This window comes from Hippoglossus stenolepis, chromosome 10 (genome assembly GCF_022539355.2).
Source record: "Hippoglossus stenolepis isolate QCI-W04-F060 chromosome 10, HSTE1.2, whole genome shotgun sequence".
NCBI lineage: Eukaryota > Metazoa > Chordata > Actinopteri > Pleuronectiformes > Pleuronectidae > Hippoglossus > Hippoglossus stenolepis.
This window is the reverse complement of record NC_061492.1, coordinates 12,108,667-12,132,893: the sequence shown is the minus strand read 5'-3', so window position 1 is coordinate 12,132,893 and position 24,227 is coordinate 12,108,667. Positions and strand designations below refer to the sequence as shown.

The 24,227-nt window shown below is 41.9% G+C and overlaps 1 protein-coding gene across 4 annotated transcripts in view; it reads right to left on the bottom strand.

The window, feature by feature from the left end:
* asap2a (ArfGAP with SH3 domain, ankyrin repeat and PH domain 2a) overlaps positions 1-22,953 on the bottom strand; it is a 54,650-nt gene extending 31,697 nt beyond the window's left edge. For 3 of the 4 annotated variants that reach the window (XR_004697682.2, XM_035168131.2, XM_035168135.2), the window contains exons 1-2: positions 22,356-22,953; positions 3,096-3,168 (exon numbers count right to left, since the gene is read on the bottom strand). Coding sequence is in view for 3 of the 4 variants with exons in the window: in XM_035168131.2 (XP_035024022.1) it covers positions 3,096-3,168; positions 22,356-22,484 (202 nt within the window). In the remaining variant the exon portion in view is untranslated. The remainder of the gene's footprint in view (positions 1-3,095; positions 3,169-22,355) is intronic. The other variant, XM_035168132.2, reaches the window with a different exon arrangement.
* Between the last annotated feature and the right edge of the window lie 1,274 nt (positions 22,954-24,227).

Here is a 24,227-nt window from a genome sequence, read left to right as displayed (position 1 = left end):
TCCAGGTAGTAGTGCATGAGTGGTGTCTAACTTTTTATTTAACCTTCTGAAGATAAGCAAATAAGCTTATTTTCTAAAATATTGTCTAAAATTACTAATTGAATACAAATAGAGGTGGTTCTGTGTTTCATTTCATTAAACCTTTTCTGTGTTCTTCCTCCTTTACTTCACCGTCCCCTCAGGGTTTTTCCCTCCGACATCCATCCAGTGTAATTACATTAGCACTTGTGGGATTCTCATTTTCTTGGTTATTAAGACAGAAATTCTTGCGGCATTTGCAGCAGCGAAATGGAGGACATGGTCATTCCAGAAGCCATCGAATTCAGTTTTTTCCTAAAGCAACAAGAGGTGAGTGCAGCATTATTCAGACACACCATCCAGCTATCCTGCCTACCAATAGGTGTGATAGCATGAACACGGTGTTCACTCGTCTGCCTTGGGTCATTATCTGTTCAGCAGCTTTGGCAGGTCTGTCCTGGTGGCTGTGCTTGATCAGCTCCAGCTTCTTCAGGGGTTTGAGATGCTGCTGCTGGTTTATTCATCAAAACCCTTCTCGCTGACAAACCTGACAGGCTCCTGCAGCAACTCAGGGCTCTCTCACTCGCCTATAGGATTCACCTGGATCACCCTTTCTCACCCACGTCTCTCAACTCACCTGTTTTCCTTCTCTCTGGTTTAAGCCATAGACTGTATGCAAAGCAGCGCAGGTATTAATTGCTCAGCCTCTCAGGTTCACACTAACATGGCAGTCTTGTTTAGCTTTCCTCATCACACTTCCAGTTTCACTATCGCCCGTTCTATCCTCCTCCGCTTCCTCCTCATCATTTCCTTTTTTCCAAAAATATCCCTGCAGGTTCATGAGAATGACAGCCAGTGACACTAGAAGAATATTGTCTGTGTATTGATGCAGTCAGCGTCGAGGCTTCCTGTGTGTACCTCATTATTCAGGCTTTATCCCAGCATCCTCTCTGGAGAACATTAAGACTACTCTGTGCGTTCACTCTCTTTCTCAGATGGCAGAAATTCTTGGCTTTTAAATAATGCAGCACGATTGTTAACGTGCATGTCAGTATTTTCAGTTGATGCATGTTGTCAGTTAATTTTCGTAGTGCAACTTGGCTGTATTTTGATATTTGGATTACGATTTTAGTTTTGTTCAATTTGGTTGTCCTCTTCCCTTATATTTGCTTTAAGAACCACAACAGTGTGTTTGCAAGATTCAGCTCTTAAACTACAAATGAACAGCATCTTTCACATTTTAACAAACCACTTCAAGTGCCATACATTTTATATGTAGTTTGCTTGTTGATTGACTTGAAATGTCTAAACTGCATCAACTCTGATATCTTATTAGCAAATGAAATACATATAGAGGATGTCTGAAATGATTGGAAAATATCTTAAAAACAGCCGCACTGTTACCTATTTCCACATTTGACCACCTTGTTTCAGGTTACTTGATGAATACATTTCTAATATTCACTCTCCTTGTAGCCCTGTTTTGGTCTCCACCAGTTCCTGTGGGGAATACCTGGCTCTTTAGCTGCTAAATACTACACTACAATTGCCAACTTTGTCTGTGTACCATTTGGTGCAGTGAGGTGCAATGCTGAAAACAACTGCCTGATGTGATGGTGACCACAACACTATGAGAGCACTGAGAGTGAAAGAACAGTAGAGTTCAGGGTCACGAAGCCAAAACTAGCTAATAATTCTCGATTAGTAAGATCAGCTACTATAACATTACACAGTTATTTGATCAATTATTAATACAAGAACATTGATTCATGCACCCTTAAGTACACAATATCTAAGACAAATGGTGTAAAATAGCAGACTCTTCTCTATATAGGACCCTCATTATTCTTTTTCATTCATATTTAAGTCTGTATCTTGCTCTAGAGAAGCAAAGTCATCTAGGTTAAATACAAAACAGATGAGACTTGGCAGCGTTTCCATAATAACTGTTGTTAACAAAAAGTGACCCAGGTTACAGTGAGTTTCTCTTGGTAGACCTGTAAATAACAGCTTTGTGGCTTTTCCACAGACTAAACACTGTTTGTACTGTAAACACTGACAGAAATCTGGACAAGTCTCGGGTTTCAAGGCAAAAGGGCTGGTTTTCTTCCTCCTGGGTTTTCCAGCAGCAGATTATCTTGTTCATTATGAAAACAAAACTCAGCTACCTCTCATTCTTAAACATGTGCGTCCTGCTGCACTAAGCACACACATTCAAATGAAGGCAATGTATCGACAATGGTGGTATTCATTTTGGCAGCTGAACAGTGTGAGAAAACCAAACAGGTTAATCTTCTACATACACTACTGAGTCGATACCCAAACAATATCCCACTGAGAGTCTGGCCACTGAGAGCCTACGTGTATAGGACATATGTGCAAATGCATGTTCAGTAGTGAGGTGAAGTGAGAACACAAGTGTGTGTCCATGCCTCAGCACCCACACACAAACACAGTGGGTGCCCCTCCCCAGCTGTTCCTCTGGGGGTCTGGATCAGGCAGCTGTCCCTCTGGCCTGAACAGAGCCCACTCTGTTCTGAAAAAGACATGCTCAGCACATTGTTCAGAGGTCTCTCTCCCTCTCTCTCTCTTTCTCTCTCTCCCTCTCTCAGCGGGGTACTGTCAGGCAGGCCAAACAAAAGACACTGGAAACACCCAACACTGGCACAGCCAGCCACAATGAGCATGGTAATAACACACAGTCAGACAGAAGCAGAAAAACTACACTCCCTTCCCCTCCCTTAGAGACGGTGAAACAAAGGCTCTGCAGATGTAATTAATAATTATTTACATGTTCAACCTATTTTGCAATATTTGTGGATTAAACTAATAATGCTGGGATTAATGTAAAGAGAAAAACATTCAGGGACACCACAGCTCATGGGATTTCAAATTGCTTGCTTTATGTAAAAAAATAAACATTCTTCATTGTTTTTAAAAGCAAAGAGGAAAACATATTATCAAAACAAATAAACAAAACATCAAATGGGTTAACAGCTGGGTTGTAATGGGACTGAGCTTGAAATGTCTCTTAAGGTTTCTGGCTAAAGTGCGAATGTAAAGACAGGAGGACTCACCCAGACCAGACGTGTAGATGGCTTTCACAGACTTCTTCATCTTGTACAGAACACTGCGGTCCACATCCAGAGCCTGGCCAGACAAACAGAGGGAGACAGGGAGATGAAGAATCGGATAAAATCATTCAAGCACCAGATAGTCCAATTACTGTCAGTCAAATGTGAATATACTTTATGGGTAGTGATGAATTTAGAAGTGTACGACTGCTGCCTGTACAACTGCAGTGCAGATAAATGAATAGAAACTGCGTCATAGTGCAAAATATTATCAATGGGCATACTCCAGAAAATTTCACAGACAGCAAAGGTCGATATTCAGCAAATAAAAGCGCAGCCAGTGTGAGTGTTCATGTGAAGTACCTCAATGAAGCCATAAGTTGTTACTAACATTGTATTTATATTGTCAATTGTTGTATTCAGGTTTTTTTGTTTAGTTTGAAGATTTTATTGTTAAAGTTTGTCGTTTCAAGTTTGTGTTGACATAGTAATGCTAATTTATTTTTCTTTCTTGTTGTACTTGTCTAATATTCTTTCTGACTCAAGATTCAAAGAGCTCAAACCTCAATGCTGAGCTTCATATAGAAGTGCACTAAATACCAGACACTCAAATATATTCTTATATGACAGCCCTGCAGTCACATCTCAGTATTTGTAAACTGTCCATAAACTGTCAGCAAGAGATTGATTGAACTCTTTTGTAATGATTGATGAATGATTGCTGAAATATATTATATTGTGTAGTGTTCCTGTTATTTTGTCCACACCCATTATAGGTGTCTGCATGTAGAAGATATAGTTTGTGTGTTGTCTCTTTGCAATCTCTCCACTCTGCCTGCATCTAATGCATTATTCAAGGCAAAGCTAAGAATAGACCAGAGCTCCCATGTCAGTCATTATGTTAGTATCTGTGTATGTCTATACGTGTGTGTGTGTCAGTGTAATAGCTTGTGGGACAGGACCAGTGAAAATCTGAGGTCCCTTACATGAAGAGCAATGTTCGTGAGTTGTATATCTGCACAAAAACACACACACACACACACACACACACACACACACACACACACACACACACACACACACACACACACACACACACACACACACACACACACACACACACACACACACACACACACACACACACACACAAACCTATGAATACCAAGCCACAAACGCACAAGCACACGCACACACACACACAGACATGTCTGCATTAATCTCAGACCCACACAGGAACCAAGACAAACACCAGAAAGTCCAGCGCAGACAATGCACCACTATATCAGCGTTGAGTGAGGGAGTCTCTTGAGATCAGGGGGATTTTGGGGAAATTAGCTTTTAGGGACTTTATTATGAACGTCCACCCAACCGGGTCAAAGTCAGACGCCACTTTCCCCCCCGCTGCTCCCCATCTGAGTGACACATATCAAATCTCCCAGACCCTCAGAAAACAAAAACACACAATGGCTCCCATTCAGCTTCTATATACACACACACCAACACTGTACACTAGAACCAGACCGATGGCAAATGCTGATATAAGGTAAACGAGAAAACACAAATACAACCAAATACATAGAACTTGAATCAAGAAAATAAACAAATGAACATCTTTTCTGCATCGTTTATTGTGTAAAAATATCGCTGCATATCAGCAAACACACACACACACACACACAATCTCTTTCCAGCACAAGATATGATGACAAAACTTATTAAATCCATAAATCTGTGCTGTTTTAATATCGAGGCTTTGAGCGATTTTCTATTGGAAAGTGGTGGAACTGCTCAGCACTTATTTCCCCCAGCGTCATATTTCTGTCACATGCACGCACACACACGCACAAAGGCAGAAGTGACTTTGAAGGGTAAGTGACAGATAAATGAAGTGTAACTGGTAGCTTTAGAGACACAGTTCTCAGAGAAATGACAAAACTTGTCACGATGAGCTCTTTCACTATCAGCAGTGGCTCTCAGGGGCGACCTATGACTTGTAAAAGATAAATTGTTGAGGCATACAGTTACACTGACTGAACAGAATAAGATCATCTAAATGATGAGGAATGAAGGATCTGATCAAACTAAAACCATATTCATCAAGATTTAACATCTGTTTTAATGGATCATTCATGCATGTTTCTCCACCAGCCACTGTCTAATTTATACTGGAACAGACCTGAACTAAGCAGTGAGTGTAACACAAAAGCTACTTGTTCCTCTGTGTTGAAGGAAGACTTTCAGTGCTGTAGTTCTAGTTCCCTCCGCTCCTGTTAAATGACTCATCTGCTACTGTCCCATTAGTTGTGTCTGGCCCAGACAGACTCTCTGACTGTAGCACAGGCCCCACACAGCTATGCACATGTATGCATACCCTTAAACAGGTAAAAACAAAAGGTAGAGACAAAGAGTGAGGGCAGTAGGTCCTTTACAAAACCACACTCACATCTCTCTGTGTCTACACCGCAAAACCAATCCACCCACACAAAGACTTTGAAAAAGGGTAACTGGAGACGACCACCGTTTTTTTAGCAAAGCTGATATCCCCTTTGGTTTGTACATTAAATCTAATGTCGTAGTACTGAGAGCAAAAGCAATAAAAGCATTTCTGCTGGTATCTGAGCTGGTGAGCTCGACAGGAGAGGTATATTAATTTCCTGTTCATCAGTCTCTATGCAGCAGCCTATGATCGTAGTGTAGCTGGGCCAACGCAAGTAAAGATTAATGTAATAAGGGACAAATGTGCCAGTAATTTTCTCGATTAATCCCTTAATCTGTTTTTCTAAACAATGTCAGGAAACAGTGAAGCCAGTCTTAATTTCCACAGCTCGAGGTAGTAGTGGCTTTAAAAATTCCTAGAAGCAGAAAAAAAGCTATATAGATTTTTTTAGGGGTTTTTATTAGAATGATTAGTCCATTATCAAAATAGTAATACCTCAGCAAACATCCAAACGTAAAAATGGAAAATACAGTAAAAACAATGAATAAGTTCAGACACAATGTAAAATTTTAAAGTTTGATGTAATTCAGTGTATTTATAACAAAATCACTTGCATGCTAAACTCTCTCTAAACTACACCAGTCGTCTGTGTGCGTATTTTAAAACAAGCCTATCAAAAGCTTTTAAACTGCTGCCGTTTATTAATTGGCGATCTGATGGTGTGCGAATGCGTTCTGGCAGAGACGATGTGAGGTCAAACACGGGTGAGCTACTGAAGTTAAAAGTGCAAAGAATCAATTAGACACCAGACACGCTAAATCAGCTATAACGTGATGAGCCTTCCTGTTGGTTGTTGTCTGAGCTTAATTGTCTTCTTGTAGTTAAAGGAAGTATTACTGCTGAGTTGAATACCTTTATCACTATCTGCACACGGTGACAACATGGCACTCTACATGGCTCTCTGGCAGTAGCATGAATGTTTCTGTGATGGAAAACAAGCCTAACAGATAAGAGATTTATAGCAATCTGTTCACATTTCTGTAGCATATGTTGCATCATCACAGTCAGATGGCAGCTACTGACAGTGTTCTCCTAAACAGCTTTATTTTATTAGAGCTTATAGTACTTATATTACAGCTAATTATAATTAAATATGCTCGGTTTAAACCGATCAAATGATCAAAGTAAGCTTTGTGAACCGAAATGACACATGTCAATGTTGAGAAAATTGTATTGAATACATTTGCATCTCATTTTTTACTTGTATTATTCCCTTTTATTTAAGATTATTAAAGAGACAATACAAGTCTCTTTGTATTGTCTTTTACTCATCTTTGTATTATTCACATTTTAAAATATTTTTCTCCATGATATTTGCAGTTACAATCTGTATTTCTTATGGGTAGGTGTATGTGTAATTAATTCATTTTATGCAATTATTACTATTTTAAAATTATGTTTTACTTGTTAAAATATTTTCTCTTTTGTTTGCTTTATTACTTTATTAAAAACATATTGTTGAAAAAAATATGTAATAATATCTGCACCTACAAATTTACAGCACAAAAAGTAGCCTGTCACACATTTTACTTTATGTTGTGGCATTTATAGCCCAATCAATATTGGATTGTTGAGGCTGCTATGATACCGGTATTTAGAAGAAAAATGCAATAATTATACCCATGAACAAGCTTTTCTAATGAGCTCTCTTGTCATTTTTTATAACAATTTCAACTAAGAAATACAGTGAAAAGGATATTTTTGAAATTTGAAGTTGTCACTACCATCGTATCTTTGGCTCTGTACTTCAGTTTGTTATAATTCATCAGTGGAAACCTACAGACATATCTGCAACCAACTAATGTGGCTGCAAGCATCACACGCACATTGACTTGGACATCACAGCTCCAACAAGCCCAAAGTCCCACACACACACACACACACACACACACACACACACACACACACACACACACACACACACACACACACACACACACACACACACACACACACACACACACACACACACACACACACACACACACACACACACACAAAATCAGGCAGTATCACGCTCCAGCGGACCCTTTCAATCTACAGAGAGTGGTCTGCCCGGGAACGGGGGGGAAGACAAGAGAGGGGGACAGCCAGGCGGGGTAATAAACCAGCTGAACACAACAAATGCATAGCCCTAAATCACTCACACACTCTCTCTCACACACACACACACACACAGGACCCTTAAATCACTTTCACACATTTCCACTGCTCTCCAGGGTTGACTCTACACTGAGCACCAGGCCACCTTTTGTGCGAGCCCTCTTGTTTGCAGCACAGGCCGCTCTAAAATTAGACACTTTTAACCCAAAAAGAAGTATTCAGAGCGAGAGGGGAATTCCAGTGCTGTGTAGCACAGGATCAGAGCTAAATCCCCTCACAATAGGCCTGGCCTCTGAGCCTGGAGCTGCTTCACAAGCACACTTCATAAGACATTATTGCGATGTCAGCACTTTTCTTCCCCTAATAGCGGCTCACGGTACAGTGGCTCTTTTCTCCCTCCCGTGCTGACCCCAGTGGACTGAGCAAGAGGAGGAGAAAACCCACAAACTGAATTGAATTAGTCCTCTTAATGTATGACATCGTCATCGTCATCATCATCATCATTGTGATTACAATCGGGCACCATCTGCTGCAGCCCGTCTATCACAACACTGCTGGGTCAGGGAGGTCGTTGCCATGGCGATATGTTCATTTATGTTACTGAATTGTAGAGTAACGTGTGTCAGGTTACCAATCTCTGAAAGTGCAGTGCAGATAGATAATATCTAATGTGTGTGTTCAGAGATGGAGAGAGAGGGAAAGAAGATACTGTGAGTTTAACTAATGTTGAGGATGTTCAGAGAACAGGATGATAATTTGAGAGGATGAATAAAATGTGAACCAAGAAAAGGAATAAAGAAAAGTAAAGGAGAGTGGATCCTGCAGATTTCCCTCCCTTAGTGTTCACAGCCACTTCCTGTCAGCAGTGACCACAAGTAACTTTGGGAAGGAAAACACAGTGTAAAACAGGAAACCAACTCCTGAATGAGCGAGTATTTTTGACTGCTGTCACTGCGAAAAAAGCTAAGCTGAGTGAGCGTTCAACTCCAAGCACCCACACCAGATCTACTACGTCCATCGTGCTTGGATCAGCATTTGCCAGATTCTTCAAAACCAAAACAAGGAGGGGAAATTTGCAAAGGAGGTTCACACAGAGGTTTCTTTAAAAACAGCAACTGTCCTCAGTAAAACACTGAAGTCCCTTCATACGGCCACAACCGAAGAAGAATGCGAAGTTAATCTTGAATACCAAACAAGGTAGGGTTATAACCTTTCAGAGAAAAAAGAAAAGTGGACTATTTTTGGATTGTGATACACTGGCATAACAATCCATTCACTGACCATGTAGTAGTACCTCTCCATTGCCTTGTTAAAATGCAGGTGGGATGAATTAGATAACCATGTGTCTTAGGCTATTAAACTGCTAAATACAATGATTAATGGCTTCTTTATAAAAAGGTCAGAAAAAACACCTGACAAAATGCCACTGCAAACCCACAGCATCCTGCTTTTAATGCTAATGCTGACGCAACAATATAATGATGAGCCAACATACAGTTCCCCTCCAGTCCAGAAGGTGATGGTATTACCAGAAGCATATACAACAAGGCTGACATATAAAGCGGACATGCGGGGCAGACATGATCATTTCTGCAACACTGTAAAACATGGAGGAGATTCAAGTCAATCACTGCCTCGAATATTAGGAAATTCAGTCAATGTCGGAAAAGAGACAAGCTTTAGTAGCAATGGCTTCAAAATGCCTGAAATGCAAGAACAACATGATCAGCTGAAGCTCAAAACCTCAAAGTTCCAACAAAGGTTCCTATTTCTGGGGGGAAGTTCCCAAAGTCAAAATGCGGCTATAATAACCTTTATTTGTAGAGCACTTTTCTTAAAAGTTACAAATTGAATAGATAGAGAAAGGACAGAAACAACAATAAAACAATACATTATATAAAATACCATAATATTTCAATTCAAGGTATTAAAGATATTCAGTGTATTTTAAAAGGAAAGAAGAGCAGAAAGAAGCTAGGACCACCAATCTTTTGTTCTTTGTCCTTCACAAGCCATAATCACAAATTCAAATCTTTTCCATTCCTAATTGACAATGGGTCATTCTAAGCAACTCGTGAGTCTAGTATCTAAGCTGGTGTTAAGACAAAAAGAGCTCACTCCACACAGCGGGACTGAGGGGGCAAGACGCCCCGGGCCACAACAGAAGTGAGTTCAGCTAACGAGCCTGTTTAATCTCAGCGCTCTCTAACATCGTCCTCCGCTGTCTGAAGAAGAAAGACATTCCTGGATGATTGCATGCTGCACTGACTGACAGACAAGGCAGAGACCCAGCCCCATTGTTCCTGCTGACCAGCTATCTGCTGATGACAGCATGTCTGCTTAGCAAGACGCTTTCCCGCTTTTCGCAGAGGCCCCTTCAAAAAACACACGCATTCAATTTTAACAATCCAAGAAATCCCCCATGTCTGCAGTATTACTGTTGTCATCACCACACACTTCTTTAAATCTCTTTCATACACACACACACACAAACACAAACACACACACACACACACACACACACACACACACACACACACACACACACTCCAGTGTTTTTTCTAATCCTCCCTGACCCTTTAATCCATCCCTCTGCGACAGTCATGTGAGGAAACAATCTGCCACATACGATGAAAATCAGACATAAGAAGGCGGTTGCCTTGGATGTAATCACCCAATTTATTTGGTTCACGTGTGGGTACAGTATCTGTGCAGCTGGCAACGTGTTGTAATCCATGTTTCATTGAGGTAACAGATGTTACACGATGAAAAACAAACTTTACTCCAGAGAGAACTTCTAAGCTCTCGTATAACTTCCACACACACACTCATAAAAAGCCCTGGTTTTGAAGTGAAAATCAAGGGGAAGATTTGACATCTTGTTATTTCACCACTGTGCCGTGGTAAGCCCACAGTGTTCGGAGAAGCAGTACGATGTGAATCCAGATCTCTCGCTGAGACAGATGTAATCGATTTTCCTCTTTGATCAACTTTCAGATCAGTAACGGCAAATGGCAGTGGCACGTTCACAATATCACTCAGTATTACAGATGAGCTGTGATCACTAAAACCAAATCACATGTGAATAAATGTGACCAGTGGCAGTAAATCAGTACATGATGATGAGTTTTTGTTTTTTTAGCAATTCCGATGTCAGTGTGCTTCAAACATGTTTGTGGAATTGTCAACCAGCAACTAAAAACCCATCCTCAGGCTCATTATTTCAACTTGGGTCATTACCAGGAAATATTTACATGCTCCAATGTTCAGAAAAATCATCACTTTGCTCATACTGTCCATTGCAGCAGCTCCTTTTCTCAGACTCTAAATTAGTCTGGATAATTGACCTGAGCCTGTCGGGACCCAACTGTAAGGGTTCTGGGCTACCTACCTACTAAACCATCAGGAAACCATGTGACATCACAATGCTTCAACCGGACTATTGACGAGGGAAATTTTCTTTTCACTTGGACTTGCTTTGCAGACTTTTAAATACACAGGAAACCTTTATAACCCACTGGAAGAAAGAAAAAGTCAAAAAGCATCATTTGTCTTCTTTAAAGACAGAGCCCGTCACTGAACTGTGAAGGTGGGTTCTCTTATCGCCTGCTTCCTGTCCTCTTCCAACACAGCAGCACATGGCATCCTTTTTTAGGTGTTAACAGAGAGGACACATAATACCAGAATAAAATGGTGTAATGACATGCTGGTGTGAAATGTTGATGTCCAAAACCACAACTCCTAAATGGCTGACAACAGTTATGCGAGGTCACCTGTGAGCAATCTGCGGAGACTTTCCCTGTAGAAAAATAAATAAAACATCATATCATTAGAAGGCAGTCTCGTCCTCCACATTGCAGACACACGTCAGCTTTTCTGCAAGTGTGGCATTAAAAGCAGCCGCCTTGTCCGGCAGCTCTCAGCCAGACACAAAGCTGCTGTCTACACCTCCACATGTGCCACACGAGAAGGGCACTCGCTCTGCCTTGACATCCACAGAGAAAAAGGCTGTGACTCATTCAAAACATGTGTCAAAAATACAGAACAGTTGAGCCCCGCAGGCATATAAGAGAAGACAGATAGTCATCGAGGAAGTTATATTTTAGCCTCATCTATTTAAGGCGCCACCACTTAAAGACTGAGAGATTTTGAAACCAGTCTATGCAGCCAAAACTACAAACCCACTATAAGAAAAATCAGTCCAAAGTCATCTTTAGAAGTGTTTCATTCACAACTTCTCTCCACGCTGAGTCAGTTAAGTCAATATTTGGATAGAGGTGGGTTCCATTCAGGCGACCGCTAACGGCCCATGGCTGCAGGGTTTCTCTGTGCTCTCAGACAGCTGAGATGTGTGTAGTCAACCGGCCCCGAGGCAGCATGGAAAACTCCAGCATGCAAGTTCAGTGCAAGTGTGAGAAGGAAAGAGTGGGCACGGGGGAGTGTGCTTATTGCACAAGCTCATTAATACTTGAGCTGATGCAATGTACACTGCACCACAAAGCTGGGAAAGCTGTACTAGTAGTGTTAGTGGTCAAATGTGTTGTAGCAACATCCACACAAATATGTTTTAGTTTTAAATGCGCTGTATTTTTTATGTCTGCCGTCCACTGAGTTTTTAAGTCCCTAAAAACGACAAGTTTGGAAACTCTGCTGGCCCCATTTTAGTTTGACGTCTCGAGCAGAAACAGGAAACCAATAGCACAGTCGCCTGCATTCACTTTCTAATTGGTTCTTATCATTCTTATCACAAGTCCACTACCAGCGGTGAATGCAAAACACTGCTGACACTTACTGTCAGTAACAGTTCCACCTCATTGTGGGTCCAAGAAAAGAAATCCCTGCTCTTACTCTTCATCATTGCTGTTCCTCGTTTTTCTGTAACCAAGCAACCGACTGTATAGACAATCTGCTTACTTCAAAGGGGTAATACTTAAAAGACAAAGAATTTCCTTGTTAATAAAACCAATTCTAAATTGAATCAATAAATCTATACAAGGCATTTTGTAGAGGCAGTTACATGGACTAACAAGTAGTTAGAAATGTCAAGTTTAATCTTAAGAATTCAACTTTTTCTTAATATTTGAACTATATTCTCCAAATGCATAATGCTAAAAAATCTTACTCTCATACTTTCCTTATGCCTGGCCCTAATCTGTACGCACTAAACAGGACCTTTCAATGCAGTTTCTGTTCAGATTTTTCTGTCTGACATCTCATTTACTTACAAGCCTTCTGGTATTTTAGCACCGGGACACTTGCTGCTTTTACTGCTCCACAGGGAGCACAACAAAGACCACTGTTGGACCAGTGCCTTGACCGCCAGCTGCCAGAAATCACACTGGGATGACAACATCAGCTGCAATAATTTTAAGTGTTAGAAAAAACAAACTTTCATGTTAACCACTCGGGCATTTTTCAGGATGTTTTACAAGGTGACAAAACCAGGCAGAACTTTTGTTTCCGTTTGGTTTTCCCAGACAGCTTCAGAGCCTCGTTGTTCTAAAGATCTGGGTTGTGGCAATGCATTTGTGTGTGTTGTGTAAAGAATCCCAATGTATTGTTTGTCATTGTTCTTAGCTGGCGAGCATTTCTTCACCCAACCTTAAAAAAGCTTAGAAAAAGAGGGATAAGTGTGAAATGCACACAATCAATCTATGTGTCAGACTCCGAAACAAGATGGATTTCAAAAGAGGCCTAAAGGCACCAAGTTTAAAAACCTGTTAAAATTGTCTCCCCTTCTCTGAGGGGAGTATTTAGTTCAGTTAATAAACTAGCAGGAGGCTGATAAAACCCACATTTAAAAGGAGGGGCTGGGAAATAAAGACCAAATGTGCTGCAACTGGAGGGGAAAATCTCCTCAGACTTCACATTGGATTCTCTGTTTGACTCTTTTCACGTAGACGTACACTGCCGGTGTCAAGGTAGTAGTTCCAGAGGCAAAACACCCAACAGTTACCACAACATATTACGAAATACGATGAGGCTTGAGAGAGAGAAAGAAAATGATCTGGAAAACACTGCAGTAAAACATTACAGCGAGTGTGACTATTGTGGGCTTGAGAGCACACTTCAGTCGCAAAAGACTCCTTTTGAACTTCAATGGGAGCTGGAAGCATGAAAAGAGTTTTCCTTGACATAAAACCAGCCCCTCCAGGAGTTTAGACTTCAGGAGAACTCCACCAGCCGTCTCTGCGGAGGAAACTTGCTGCATTGGTAAAATTTGATTTAAATAGTGCTGCTGCCTATTGTGCAGCCTGAAGACGTTTTGGGGATTATCAGATAATTTTGGAATGAATACATCATCACATGTAGAAAAAAGTAGGCTACATTCAGATGTTAATGAGCAAAAAGCCCTTGATTTGTCTGTTTAATTCCAGCATCATACAACAGATTTGTTTTGGTCCAACCTGAGTTAGAAACAGGCCAAGGAGCCTCTGTTGAAACCCCAACAGAGAAGAGGTCCAGGTCTGCTTTCTGAGTGAAAGTGACAGCAGGACAACACAATTGCGAGGACTCACCCCATGCACCCCGCCCTGGCCCCAAGCAGAGCCGAGTGGCCAGGACTACAAATCAGTGACGGAGTTCATTAATGAAGAGGCAGGGCCTGTCCGCGAACAATAGCCGTCAACAGGAGCTGTCTCGGGCAATCTGGGCCGGGACACTCTGATGGATGAGAGGAACTTTGAGTTCCCATTTATCCCCAGTGCCCCCACTGTCCAGCCCCGTAACCTCTGTGTAGGACCGAGGGCAGCCAGTCTCCCCTTTCACCTCGATCCCCCTCACCATGTTGGACTGAGCGTTCATGATTTTTGCCCTGACATCCCTTCTTCAAACAAAACAGAATCACCAGGCCTGACAGTGGCCAACGGGCTCCACCCAATGGCAATCAATTCACAGCCACGTCCTGGTACGTTCACGCGTACCAGGACAGACAAGGACAGACACAAAATTGAGTGAAATATCACATCCTATCAGTCAAAGCCCCTCAGGGGATAAGAGAGATTATGGTTTGGAATCGATTGGGGCAGGACCATGACCTTCGCCCCTAGTAGATCAACTGGGAGGGCTGCTGCATAACAATGAGGGTCTGGTGAGAGCCTGTTTCAGAATGATAACACAAACACAGAATAACCAGGTCTTAGACGCTGGAGGCTGGGGGACACCTCTAATTTCAAACAAAGATCCCGAGGGAACGACTGCAGTAGCAGCCACCCAAAAAGGATGAAAAGGAAATTTGTTTTTACCAAGGTAAGCATTAATGCACCACTGAATCTTGCATTTGCTCAGCACATACAGTTAGTAACATCAGTACAGATGAGAAGCAAGTGCTTGAGCTCCCATGTTGTTTGTTTGGGATCATAACTATAACCCAAACTATACTCAAGCCTTGCAGCCCCTAACTCTAACCCCCTGACCTTTCAGTGCTCAGCTATCTAAAAAGACCAATGATGTCAACATTGTGAAAAATGTGATTAAAAAATTGCATTTTTAAACAAGAATGTGCCCAGAACAGAATCTCATCAACAATTCTTACATAGAACCAAAGTGATCTTATTCAGGGTTTTGAAGAATGAATGCACTTGGCTTTGCTTCAGTGTACTTGGCCTCCTCTGGTGCATTAAATACACTGAAGCAAAGCCAAGGGACAGTGGGGACAGCAGATGTAGAGTGAGGGTGACAAGACTTTGTTCAGCCAGAAATCCCCATTTCAATTATAAGAGGCATTAAGCTTCTTAGGTGGTATACTGAAGACTGGTCAGTGTGGCTGGGGCTTTGGGCTGCTCACTTTGACCAGACTACACAATTAGGCCATGTGTGCATGAGAGCAGATAGATCTGTCCGTGTGCCTCTAAAGCTATTAGATGCGGATTGTCCCCGCATCGATAATCCTACTGTCTGAGGCCTTGTTAAAACTTTCCTCGAGGCCACCTGTTCCACGAGGGGCAGCTGTTGTTCACAGCCAGGCCACAGCCGGTCCTCCCAACCGTGCCTGGAATTGGAGGGAGGAATCTGGGCAGAGGAAGGCCAGGACCGAGAACAACTCCAGCGTCAACAGAAGCCGACAGACTGACACTTGGAGAAGAGTTACGAGAGCACACTTGCCTTCAGATGTTGACATATACGCCATAAATCATTGAACTTAAAATGAGATGTGTCAACACCAAGCAGAAGTACAGAAAAAATACATTTTGCTTTGCAACAACTGCAGAGAGCAAGCAGTGAAGCCACTGAGGCAGGTAGAAATTTAACAAGATATGATTATGTGTTAATACAAGATAAGAGTTGGACTAAGGTTAAAGCACATACTCAAAATGAGTGGCCTGAGATTAAGGTTGGAGGTGCTATAAAGGGATGAGAGACTAAAGCTGCTCACAGCAGGCGTTCATCAACTGCATTTTAACGCCCATGAGTTCAATGAGAATCTGCTTACTGCTTCGAAAGCCTCATTACCTTGTTAGACACCAACATTGGAAAAGCTACAGACAGTCTGTGAGAACCAGACTGTGAGAACCAGCTGGCACTCAGTGCCAACAGTTACCTGTGCATGTCCTGAATGCCATCAGCATTCCCAGAGGTAATCCCCAATAATCTCCCAACTAAATCAACCACCAACATGCCTCACCAGTGCATAGCTGGCATACCGGTGTGGAGGACCTCTGTCAGAGGAAATAATAGCCTGATGGAAGAGTAATGATGCTAGTTTTAAGGACTGAGCCCCCCCGCAACAGCAGTAATGGACCATGAAAAGCTGACTTGGCTATAAATAGCTGTTATTCATTGGCGAAAAATGAACCGGACAAAAGGATATGGGACAGAGGGAGAGGCCTCGTGGGCGAGTTTCCAACACTATAGGGACAGATAGACTGTGCAGCAGCTCTGTTTTCTCTATACGGATACAGGCCTGCAGTTTGTACATGAGTGTTGATGGTTATGTGGGCTCAGAGATATACCCTCTACAATAATGAAGCCCCATAAATATAATAAACCTAGGTAAATGCAAATCTACAAATATGAATCCAATATCATCACATTTTCTCATCAACCAATTGAATGAATAAATAAAACTTTGTATAGCACCTTTTATGCAGGTTCATGCAAGACAAACAAAAAAAAACTAAAATAATCAAATGTATATAATAATATAAAGCAATAAAATAGATTAAGTAAAATATTCTAATCAAAACCCAATTTAGAGAGGTCTGTGTTTAAAGACATCAACACTTTCAGCTGTTCTCAGATCCTCAGGGAGACTGTTCCAACACCTCGGAGCTTCAAACCTAAAAGCTGCCTCCACCAAAGTTTTCGTCCTGCCCTTTAGAACAAGTTATGAATGCTGGGAGACACTGATTGATGCCATGTACCTGTCCCTTGTATAAAAAAAATACACAGTGCTGGGGGAACAGACGGGCTCATCAAATACAGAACTTTGCTAACGGTCCAGGAAGACACGTGTATTTATGGAACAAACCAGGCAGTTTTCCGGCCTGTTTTTCTGGCAAGCTCCCTCTCCACCTGCCAAACAACTTTAAATCACAAAGCAGCCGTAATGTCATGAAACATATTGTGTCGCTGTCTGCTCAACAGTAAGCAGCTGACAGACTGATCAAAGGGCCACGCTGCAGACAATACAAAAGCTAGTCTTGAATGTCAAGTAGTGACGGCTGTTTTGCGGCCACAAGCCCTGATACTCAGCAATCTCCCGCAGTCTACTGTCTGAGTCAGATCCGTTGTCATACCCATTGATTCAGTCAGCCGACACTATGAGAGGGCCATTGATGTGATATGCCGCGATCCCAATAACTGACCCACTCTAGAGAATTAATACACCATCAAAGCTTTAAACGTCCGCCACAGCCGCCCAGTGAGCTGTGAGTGCAACGCCGTGATATTACACACATTTCATACCTGGGCTGGAAGTGGATGCACTTGAGATTTGTTCAAGGAGACAACGTTATTGATTGCATCGTTGCAGCAGTTTCTCTTTGTCTGGCAGGATTCAGTAACTGGGGCATAAAACAGTCACAGATGCAAAAATAGACCTCAGAAGACTTCAGCGTGAGCCAGTTTCTAGCCGCAAACAGACAATGTGTAGATGTCCTCGTGAGTTTTTCTTGGGTCAAACAAAAGGCACTCAGGAGAGGTCAGCTCTGCCTTAGGGGCTAATGCTTCCTTTCAATGGAACTTCTGAGGTCATTCAAATTTGAGCACTCAGTGTAAAAGTGGTTTCGCTCATAACAGTGGGTACATCCATAAGAACATGTTTTAGTTTTAAAACTGCTGGCTGTCCCAGACAAGCATTTTATCTCCATCCATAGTAACACACAGTATTAACTAGAAATACACATCACACAACTATTCACATACACTGGGCATGTGTTTAACAGGAAGTGGATAGACAACCTTTCGGTAGATTTCTTAGTTACAGAAAATACTACTCGCGAGATACAGCAGTGAAAAGTAAGAGCAGGAATTTCTTTATCTTGGACCAATGACAAGATTAAACTGACAAATAAGAACGAATCAGAAAGCAAATGCAGGTGAGTGTGTCATCGTTTCCAAACAACTTAGTTTCTGCATGTCCAGACTAAATCGTAGGCCGAGAGTTTTCAAACATATCTGAAGTTCTTTGTTTTAGGTGGTTGGGTGGAAGCCAGGGTTAAAGTTGATGCAGCCACTGACACCTCTTCAAATTTGTAGAATTCTGCATCGCCTTTTCACCATTTCAATGTCACTAAACTAGAAAAGGAAAAACACGTCCAACAATAAAATGCAAACAACTTTTACAAGGAGCCACATTTTCAAAAACAGTCACAACACACAAAGTAAGAGCATTCAGAATGCCACAACAATAGGTCGATCAAATAGGCCAACATCAAATCAGAAAATCCCAAAATTTGTATTGTCAGGAGTGGATCATATTATCAAGCAGTCAGCACTTGTTACTTAGTTCATTTTAAATTAAACATCAGGGAGAAACCAGATAGCCAGAGCTCTTATTCTTTGTGTTAAAAAAAAGTTTAGAGGAAGAAAAGTAGTGTTGTACAGCAGCACAAAGGAGGGGGGTCATGACGCAAAGCCTGTCATCCTCTTACTGGATAAACAGGTTTTTATTGGTGTGGTTTTACCAACACAAACACGCACACACATGCACAGAGGCTCAGTGAATAGCCTCTTAATAGCCAGCAGTTTAAAACTACTAGCCTAATTAAGATTATGTCCATTGCAGTTAAATTTAGAAAGAGATAATTACACTGCATTGTGCTGCCTTTTCACGTAAAACCTCTGAGTGCTTGAGTCCCCTCTCCTGTTAATGTGTTTAAAGGCTTCCTATAAACAACCAGACCCAGGTCAGTCGTACAGGTCCTCTAAGTAGGTGAGACTGGAAGTGCATCAGCTATTTAAAAAGAGCTCGAATGGGAAATTCAGATCATTAAATGCAATTTATTTCATACATTTGGATCAAGATGGTCTGATAGACAGAGACGGAGATGTATGTCTTTAACGGGATGAGGAATCCCATAGGCTGCACTCTGTCACTATATAATTTATTTTTGATAAATGTTTCTGCCGATATATCAGTCTGGCTCTTATTTTCATTGGTAACAGCATTAAGACCAGAACGTCTTTTTAATTTGTTTCAAACTGTAAAAACTCAAAAACATCTGGAAAAGCAGATTTTCACAATAACAAAGACTCTTCTACTCTCCAACAAATGTATCTCCCTTGTTCAATTGACCAATGTCAAAGCAGAGCTGATGAATTAGACCAAATATAAGGTTTTGTGTAAAGAACAGGATGTGCCTTCACCTTCTTCTAATGCTTTACTGATTGCCCTTCCAGAAAATGGTGTCAAAATTACCACATGTTGACGAATGGAATTATATTTCTAAAATATCTAAACAACAACTAAAGTCTTGAAGTCAGCAAGAAAACAGACAGCCCCTTATAGAACCTCAGAGGTGCCAAGTCTCAAAGAAACACAGGGCGTCTTCTGAAATAATACACCAGCCCGCTGCAGCATCACAGAACACAGTGCTGCTTCAATCAGCCTGTCCGAAACTGTCAGTTCAAGGGTACAAACTGAAAGGTGAGCGCTTATTTAACAAACCGCTACTGTGGGGAAAAAACAGAATCAGCACAATGTTGGAAAACTCAGTATAATGCTGAAAACAGCAAAATCGGATATTCGTATTTTTCCGAATGAATATACAGTAGGCAGATGTGTGATTATATTCCTCAAGGGTGAAAGAGTCATCCTCCTGATGGTTGGTCAAAATGCAAACAGAAAGACACTGTTTTGTAAACTAGGAAAGATGGACGCTGCCTGTGTACGTACATATGTAGATGTGTTTTGGGTTGCGTGCTTGTGTTTGGTGGCTTTAGGCGGGCCTGGCAGACAATAAGTGGAAGTGTTCCCCTGTTTCCACTGCAGCGTTTAATTGGTCAAACAGACACAGAGTGACTGAGGTCTTGTTGACCAAACAATAAGGGCTTGTGTTCCCTGAGCCTGAGCGTGGGGAGGTCAATGTGATACGACAACACGCTACTCTGCGTCTCCACCAACAACAATTCAGCAGCTTCGACTGCAGCGCGACACTAAAACAAAGCTGCTGAATTGGATCCCCGGTCCAACAATTCACCCGCACAAGCCTGCTATTACAGCTGTTTAAAAAGGAGTAATATCCACACATTTATCTGCTTACTTCCCCAGAAAAGCACATTCCACTACTCTTAGTAATGCTGAAATCATTCCCAACAGCAGATTAACTGCTATTTTTAAAACAAGCAGCAGCAGCAGCAGCAGCAGCAGCAGCAGCAGAGGTTTGAATGAAACGGTGCGTAGCAACATGTCTGACGCCCGAGTGAAGCACCTGTCAGCCTGAGCAGGTGTACGTCTGGCTCACGCCTCCACACAGGCAGGTTAAATATAAAGCCACAACCCTCACTTAGGTGTGGAGGATCAGGGGGCTTAAGGTGACGTTGACACTGAGCCCAGATGTGGATTAACCGAGTCCAACTGGCATTAGACGGCAACGACTTATCTCGTCTCTGCATATCTTGCATTCAGACATCTGTTTTTACAATTTAACACAAGGTGTAAGCCACACATTTGTCTTGATCCAATCTGGGCGCAACTTTTCCTCATTGGAACCAGGAAGACGGGGGTTTTTTTCTTCACTTTCCTCACACGTCACCTCAATACCTACAAGCGGAGCAGAGACACACTAACACACATAACACATCGAGGCAGCTCATGTGGGAAATTCTATTTTTACCGTCAGGCAGGGCGAGGCAGTGCTACACAGCAACACAAAGTAGGGAAACTGTAACAAGGCAGGGAGGGAGGGCTGTCAGGGAACAAAGCGGAAGTGTCCTTCCTCCTGATGACCTGCAAGTTGGAGGAGGAACACAAAGTGCTCTGTGTGTGTGTGTGTGTGTGTGTGTGTGTGTGTGTGTGTGTGTTTGCATGCAGAGTAGCTCTGCAGCAGCAAACTGGGGCAAATCCATGCTATTTATCCCACCTTTTAACTGCAGGATTAATCAGTAAGCAAACATACTCTGTATGACTGCTGCAGGAATGTGGTGTATGTGTGCAGACGATTGTGCTTTCTTTGTGTGTATATTCTATTCTATACTATTTACCTTGAAATGTAATTGCGGTTTCTTTTTCTCAGTGTGTCTCCTCTTTTTATCCATCTTGTGTGTGTGTCCAACATCCTAGAAGAATGATCCATCCTATGTTTCTCTTCCTCCCCCCATTAAAAAGGATGTTTATGGAGTTTCCCTTATCTGATGAATATACTACAAACCTGTAAAGCCCTTTGAGACAAAACAGGATTTATGATTTGTTTTAGCTTTGTACTGTAAATGAACTTGACTATAGGAGCTCTTACTGGCTCATCATGGAGGGGGACGGGTCAAAATCAACTTCTTGATGAAAATCATTGCACAGTGGCACATTTAAAATCCCACAGTGATGAAAATCTGGATGTGCAATGGCTGAGCTAATTAGAATATCAATTGGGCGCATAATGAATAAATGAAAGTGAAAGTGGGGGGCAGATTATATTGAAATTAAACAGGGGTGACTTTACAGCTTTATAACAACCCTTTTTTTCACTTTCTCAGTTTCACTTTTTTGAAATACACTGCCATGTTAGTCTTATGCACAACTTTGTATAGCTTCAGTTATTTATCTTTAAATCTGTATTCATATTGGGCTTCGATACTCTTTCAATCACCTTATACTTAAATATATTTGTATTGTCAGTATCTCCATTAGCACACACTTCTTCACAGTGACAGCTTTGTAGTAGTTCTGGTGGCGAGACTTTCATCTCACTGCAGTGAACTTACTCTCCACTCATTTTGACCTTTTATTATTCTTATGCTCTTGTGTTTGACTGTTTTGTGTGTTGTCTTTCTATCTATCTATCAATGGAGTATACAGATCTATCTATCTATCTATCTTGCAACATTAAGAATATTCCATTTCCTCAACTTAAATCCTTCACTAGGTCAAACATGATCAGGATTATGGTCAATTTCATGATCAAGAGAAAATAAGTACCCATGATGGACGTTTGCATTATCATATGTGTGGGAAATGGGGGTTAGGGGCACAACCACATGTCTCCCCCCCCCCCAGAGTCACTCACCTCCTCCAGGGCAGCCACTGTGTTCCTGCAGTGGGACATCCTGGTGGTGAAGTTGGAGGCAGTGGGCGACTTGTAGTCTTCATTCGTCTCCGCCACAAACTCTGAAACTGTGATTTGGTCCGGCATCATTAATCCCTTAGCTGCTGATAACAAGGAGAAGAAGGAGACGCACTACTTTCTCTGATCCGCTCTCCCTCTCTGGGTCTGTAGTTTAAGGACAGAGAAGTTCACAGTGGTAGCAGCGGGAGTGTCTGTGAAGGTCCCCTCGGGTAGTAAACCATCTCCGGGTGTGTGTTTATGTCATTTCCCTCGTTAGCTCCACACACGGTCCGGTGCTGCACGTTGGCTCCGTGCGCTTCCACAGGGGGATGGAGCTTCTTATCCCTTCCGCCTTTCAGCCCCGCTTGCTCCGGTTTAACACCCCAGTCACGCGGCTCGTCCTCCGGCGGCAGGTGAGAGTGAAGCTTCCCTCTCTCGGTGCTTGTTTTTTTCCCCCGCTAACGTGCGACAGAGCGGGGCGAGCAACTTCTTCTTCCAGCGTCCGAGTCCCGGGGAGACGACAGCGATTCAACGGGAGCGCAACAAAGTGACAAAGGTAGAGGAGGGGCAGCGGTGGAGGCGCGGCAGCCAATGGGAGGCGCCCGTTGGTAATTAGGAGCCAATCGCGAGCGGAGGGCGTGGTTTCACGATGCCTTCACACGCTCCTCGTAATCGGGATTTTTCAAAAAGTCGCCTTTTAACGGTGGCCGAGAGAGCTCTACGCACTGCAAATGAAGAAAACAACACATTAGAGAAAACACGTGCTAGTTAAGAAAACAACTTCATCCATTTGACGACACGCGCGCAGCAAAAAGTTGCAACACAAGTAAAGTCAGAAAACAACTTCATCGATTCGTAAACGACAACGGAAATGTTCCAGGGGACCCAAAAAAGTGATGAACCTGGCTGTAGTTGGTCAAGTTATTGAAGTCTGCTACTTGTCAGTGGTGATGGAACTTCACAAAGTATTGAACTACAGCTAGGTTCATCACATTTTTGGGCCCCCTGGAACATTTCCGTTGTCGTTTTCGCTATTAGCAGCCGTTTCGGTATTTGCATGTGTTGAGACTTGTTGCAGCGCATGAGTCATCAAATTGATTAAGTTGTTTTCTTAATTTGCACATGTATTTTTCTAACATTTCAGAAGTAAAATGTTTCAAAAAGAAATATGTTATATTTTATATGTCAAAACTTCATTGGCTTGAATTTTTGTCAGCAGCAAGTTTCAGGTAGTATGGTAGAGTAAAAGAATAAACGAGTGGTTGTCGATCATGACAAATAGCCTTGATAGTTAAGAACACACATACCAAGTGGACCTTTATTAGTAAAGTAAAACTTTTTATATTGTAGAATAAGTATTAAAAATGTCCAGTTTCAATGTTAATACATGAGCTGATGTGTCTTCTTCAGAGAAAGATAAAAACCTTTCTCATCAAGTCCTTAGGTCAAGTGGTTGTCACTTGATTACTCCAGTGCAGTCTAATGTCTAATGAATATATTTCCCGACAGCACTTGAAAGCAACATCTTGATTACAGCCCCACTGGGAGTTTCTTAAGGTGGAGACATGGGTGGAGATAAGGAAATAAATAGAAATGTGAAAATTATTCAACAACATATTGAAAGTGTAGTTTACTGTGTGTTTCTGTGCATACATCTGTCATTTATGTTGTGTTTGTCTGTTGAGTTGTGTTAAAGATGCATGTAGTGTTAAGTCTGATCACACAGGCTGTACCATGAATGATTAGCCTAATGTTGCAACATTAGGTTTTTTGCACAGTTTAGAGAAGATTTAGAGAAAAGGGAGGAAGAACAAACCTTGGATTTCACTATTT